The 5,687-nt window shown below is 44.1% G+C and overlaps 1 protein-coding gene across 1 annotated transcript; it reads right to left on the bottom strand.

Moving 5' to 3' along the window:
• Positions 1–1,054: 1,054 nt before the first annotated feature.
• On the bottom strand, positions 1,055–3,823 carry LOC107183963 (disintegrin and metalloproteinase domain-containing protein 1a-like). Its single transcript, XM_015567358.1, has one exon. It carries the CDS (start codon positions 3,821–3,823, stop codon positions 1,322–1,324), a length of 2,502 nt encoding a protein of 833 aa, XP_015422844.1. The 3' UTR covers positions 1,055–1,321.
• Positions 3,824–5,687: the final 1,864 nt, after the last annotated feature.

Raw genomic sequence — 5,687 nt, 5'->3', positions numbered from 1 at the left:
TTGCACAGAATTAATAATGTTATTATTTTATATGTTTTGTGCTCTCCTTACAGACAATTAATTACCCTCCAATGCTCTGTTCCTTTAGATTGTCAGTCAATAATATATAAACTTAATAATGGAAATGAGAAATAGCCAGTTTGGCTCAATGAATAGAGCATCAGCCTACAGACTGAAGGATGGCAGGTTGGATTCCATTCAAGGGGAAATACCTCGGTTGTAGGCCCAATCCCCGATCCTGGTCTCCCCAGAATAGGTATGTCTCTCTCACATCGATGTTTCTCACTCTGTCCCCATTCCTTCCACTCTCTAAAGATCAATGGAAAAATGACTTCAGGTGAGGATTAACAAAAATAAAATTCAATAATGGAAATCAGAAATAAATATAATACATAAACTAGGAAATCAGAAAAAAAGGAAAAATGAATACTTCCAACTAGACTTAGCACTGGACAAGCTTGCCTCTTGCCTAGGTTGTTTACTCTCTCCCATGTACTTAGACACAGGGTGATCACACCACCCTGGATCAGATATAGCCCTTTACTGAGAGTCTCAAATCTAAAGGAGACCTAGTTCATAGGCCACAAAAAGGAGACCTAGTTTATGTGCCTTATCTGAACACTATTATTTATTTTTTTTAAGTATTTTTTATTGATTCAGAGAGGAAGGCAAAGGGAGAGAAAGAGAGAGAACCATTGTATGACTGCCTCCTGTATGCCTCCCATTGGGGATCAAGCCCCAACTCTAGCATATGCCCCAACATAGAATCTAGCCGAGAATTCGTGATTCATAGATTCACACTCAACCACTAAGCCACATGGACCAGACTTCTTTTCAATTTAAAATCTTTCCATTTAATGAGTATATTTCACCAGTTAAATAAGAACAACAAACCAAATAAACAGCCTTCCTAATATAATGTGTAGTTGTGATTGGGATGAAAAACCTGAAACAGATATATATGTCAAACAAAGATGATTAGAAGGTAACATTCACTGAAAAGCTGGTAACCCCAAAATGTCCCAATTAAGACAAGACAGTGATAGGAATGGTCCATGAGAAAAGTTTATTTAAATGGTTTCATGAAATGTGAAAACGGGATAAAGTAGTAAAAGTCTTGAAATGATTTCACATATGCATATGTAATTAATTAGTAAAAGAAGAAGAAAATCATCTCTCCTTCCACATCAGTACATTTCCACAGTCTTTAGAGTCCTGATCAGAGCCACTGCTGCTGTCAATGCCCACTTCACATTTGCTCTACTGAGCCTCCTTCCACCAAGTATATGAAGAGTTTGCTATAAAAGACTTCTTCCTATCACTACTTATTTTCTGCTTTTGGTTTTTTGTGTTTTAATTCCTTCTTCTCTTCTTGTGTAACTGCTTCTCCACTTTCTTCTGGAGCTTCATGTGAACATAGAAATAAATTCTTTCCAAACCCAATGCCAGCACCAAAAAGTAGACCAAATATCATTGCAAAAAGACAACAACAGCAACAGAAAATTGTAAATGAAAAAAGTACTGCGAAAATAAAAAAGGGGATTATCAACCCAACCTCTTTCCTGGCTTTCCTTTCATTTCTATTCTCACCACCTCTGCCAAAATTACCATGATCAACACTATGACTTTTCCTTTCATCCTCACTTAGATTTTCATCCTCAGTTTTGCCAGGAGAACCACTGTCCACACTCCCCCCACTTCCTGGAGTTCTGCAGTCGGGGGGTGCATAGCCAGCCTCACAGTGGCAGTGCCTTACATTGTTACAGACTCCTCTCCCATTGCACATTTCTGCTGGTCTGCAGTCATAGTTGAGCACAGCATGATCAGTGCAGGAGTAATTCATGCAGACTTTGTTTGGGGCACAAGCAGTGCCAGAGTGCACATCTCCCTCATCTGGGATATCAGTAATGTTATAGATATCCAAGCTCCAGCAGAAGTCACCTTCATAAGGAATCTGGATCAGTGTATGATGGGGTTTGATGGATGAGACCCGTCTAATATTTGTACATATAATTTTTCCACAAAATATATTATCATCAAAACACTTAACATATCTTGACAAGGCTGAGGTGGGACGGCCACAGTTTCCAAACCGGTCCCCTTTGCTGTTCATTGAAATGTAGCAGTTTTCTGGGGCTGACCGTGCAGTGTCCCCATACATAGCCATGCACTGATTATCAGGGTTTCTGCACAGACCCCCAACACAGTAGTGCAGTCTACCGCACGACGTCCCATCTTGCTTATAGGTGTCTGTGGGGCACTCTGCAGAGGTGCCATCACAATACTCTGGGAGGTCACACTCTCCCAAAGCAGAACGGCACATGAACCCCTTATTCTTCAATCGGCAACCAAAACAGCAGAGTCCATCACTACATTCTGCACTCCCCTTCAGGCGACATGTTTGGTCACAGCACGGGTCGGTATAACAGGCAGAACCACAGTCACACTGCTCCTCACCCTCCACCACACCGTTTCCACAGTAGGAACCCCTACGCAAGCGGCCTTTGTGCTGCTGAGGGTTGTTAAATAGGCAGGCCCCTCTGTGCTCCTGGAGGAACTGGTAGAAGTCGTCAGAGCTACAGTTGCTGAAGCCACTTTCTGTAGTGATATTGTCATGCATGAGGCAGAGGGGTTTGTCTTTACAAATGCAGGCTGAGTGGTCGTGCCGAATACCCAAGTTGTGACCAAGCTCATGGACCATGAGCGCTGCAGACAGCAGGACATCTTCATGATGGAAGGATTCAACAGCTGCTGCAAAACCACGTGAACAGGCACCGTTGAGAAATGCCTGTCCCATACCCTGTGCAGGATGCTGTCCGACAATCATGTGGGCAACATCATGCTTCACACGATGGAGGAGCTTCTCTTGTCTCCAGCTGTTGAAATTCCCGAGTGTAACTTGCAGGTCCACTGGGACCTCTATGAGGTCCCCCTCGGTCCAAATCTCCATTCCAGCCAGCACCACCTGTGTGTTTATTCCCCTAGTGAAGCTGTTGGCCAGGGCAATGATGTGCATCACTCTCTGGACCGTCTCATTGACGTTACTGCCCCACATTTGGAACCGCTGGTTGTTGACCACAACAAACATCTCCACATACTTGGTGAGTGACCACAAGTAGGACAGCTCCTGTAGACCGCCCCGCTTCCTGCTCCCTTGTTGCCGGCTGGTGGACACCACTGGGCTGTCTGTGGAAGTGACACTGCAGGAGACTGGAGCTTGAGGGGCCATGGTGTACAGCACATGTTCAAACCGTCTTGAAGAGTCCATGGGCTCAATGCCATAGGATTTTCCCTCCTTAATCAGGATGCCCCTGAGGCCTGAACAGGTGTTGACAGAAACAAAAGAACCCGGGAGCCCTTCTATGTAGCCTTCATAGTGACAGTCATGTGAGATGGAAGGCATTTCTTGTCCCAGAATGCCATTGTGGTAGCTGAAGACTGGAAAGTTCTTGATAAAATAGTCTGTCTTCACTTTCAGGTGAATCAGCTGTTTCTGGCCCTGAATACATAGCATATAAGAAGCCTCTTCCACTGGGTCTTGTCTTCCATGAACTGTCAGAGCCTTGGGAATAACTATTTCATAGGATGAGTAATATACCGATCCCAGGTCACAGTACAGGCTTGGCAGGAATGTCAGTACCAACACCAGCACAATCCCTAACCTGACACGTGAAGATCCTGGCACCAGTACCAGCACCAAGCCCTTCATCTGAGCAGCCCAGGTCTGAAGCACTCTGCTTGTCTTATACATCATAACCTCTTGGTTCTTCTGTAGAGAACGCAAGGAGGAGGCAGAGACCCTCACATAGGCAGCCACTGACATGGCCCCAGTGAATCAGTGGCTGATGTAGTGCCTGGGTCCATGAGCAGCAGCGCTCCTTGACATGCAGACCCTTAGGGTCTGGGATTAGCTTCAGGTGTTTGCTGGCTGTGTAAAGGGTGAGTACTGCCTACCTCTGGCTGTGTCCTTTCTAGTCTCTCTGACCTCTGTGTTATCCTTCAGATAGTGTCCTTTCTGTGGTTTAGTTCCATATCATTAGCTTCAGTGATCCTTGGCTATAGTCCTTTTGCTACTGTGGTGATGTAATCAAAAAGAAAGACTGCAAACTGTTAAGTGCAAGATTGTACCTTGAGAGAGGAAACAAAACCTCCGTGCCTTCTTCAACTGTACCACACGGAACACCCCCAACTACTGTGTCCGTTGCTCGGCCAACTCCTAATGTTCCAGACCAGGGGGTTTGGAGATCATTGGTAGGCAGTGTGCCCCATTGCCCCTTTCCCCTCATCTAAAACTCTTGCTCTGTAACACATGGTCATCAAACTGAAGTTGTTCTTGATCCCTCAATGATGCTTTATAGTAATATGCACATCTCTCAGGCCAGTCTGTTAGATAGGCAAGTGACTGGCATCCCTGTGCCCCAGAATAGACCTAAATGGGCTGGTGACCATGGGGCAAGGGACAATTCTCTAATTTTTTAACATCATCAAAATTCAGCCTCTCAAATTTTGTTTATAACATTGCCAAAAAATGTGTATGGGAGAAGTCAACAGAGCAGCCTTATTTTATGTATGATTTTCATGGGCACATTGGCTGGTAACTCCAGGCCCACACCATTCTTTGGATGGCTTAAACATGTTGGTACCCTAAAATTAAGCCAATTAAAGACTAGGTATCCCCCAAGTCTCCCTGTGTTAGAAAATGTTCTACAATAGCTTAGCTGGTTTGGCTCAGTGGTTAGAGGGTCGGCCTGCAGACCCAAGGGTCCCAGGTTCGATTCTAGTCAGGAGTACCTACCTACAGGCTCCTTCCCGGCTCAGGCCCTGGTCAGAGCTTGTGCAGGAGGCAGCTAATCGATGTGTTTCTCTCACATCGATATTTCTGTCTTTCCATATCTCTTCCACTCTCTCTAAAAAAAAAATCAATGGAAAAATATCCTCGGGTGAGTATTAAAAAAAGAAAGAAAGAAGGTTACCTACATGTAGCCAGTGCCCAGTTCTGTTTTCATCCTTATTCACCCAGGTTCAAGAGTAGATAAATTAACCAGGCCAATATGGTTCAGAGATTGAGCAGTGACCTAGACTCCATGAGGTCACTGGTTAGATTCTGGATCAGGGCACATGCCTGCGTGTCATGCTGGATCCTCACGTTGATGTTTCCTTCTCAAATGTTTCTCTCTCCTCCTTCCTCTCTTTCAAAAAATCAGTAAGAACATATTGTTAATAAAAGAGTAGACTAACTAGAATTACTTATTGAAGGAATAAATGACTCCCAGGTAAAAGTGCGGTCATGTCTCAACTGTTGTATGTTATTTGTTTGCGCTTGCATCAGACCTGCCCTGAAAGAATGAAAATGTCTCTAGAAAAACTATGTGGACAAATGGTACATTTGTGAACTCAAAATGTACCTCCCTCTTCCTACATTTTGCTGGTCAGTTCACTTCCCTAATGTCTTCGTGCCTCATGTTTCCCTGAGAAAAATAAAAGCAATCAAGAGCACTTTCACATGGAGACACCACATGAGTCACATGTATCTAAAGTTTCCTCCAACTCTGGTGGATAAATTGTCCATATTCCAACTAAGGCCAGTTCTCCTACTTGTGAGTGGGGTCTACTTCCCTTTCAATTTCTCATGAATTTCACTTTTTGAACTGTCCCTTCTGTCTTTTATTTCCAAAACATCTGTTTGT

Source organism: Myotis davidii, unplaced genomic scaffold, assembly GCF_000327345.1.
Source record: "Myotis davidii unplaced genomic scaffold, ASM32734v1 scaffold223, whole genome shotgun sequence".
Taxonomy (NCBI): domain Eukaryota; kingdom Metazoa; phylum Chordata; class Mammalia; order Chiroptera; family Vespertilionidae; genus Myotis; species Myotis davidii.
This window is presented reverse-complemented; position numbering and strand designations above follow the sequence as displayed.

What these genes read in the sequence shown, in the direction of transcription:
- LOC107183963 (XM_015567358.1), bottom strand. Translation starts at nt 3,823, where the DNA reads ATGTCAGTGGCTGCCTATGTGAGGGTCTCTGCCTCCTCCTTGCGTTCT.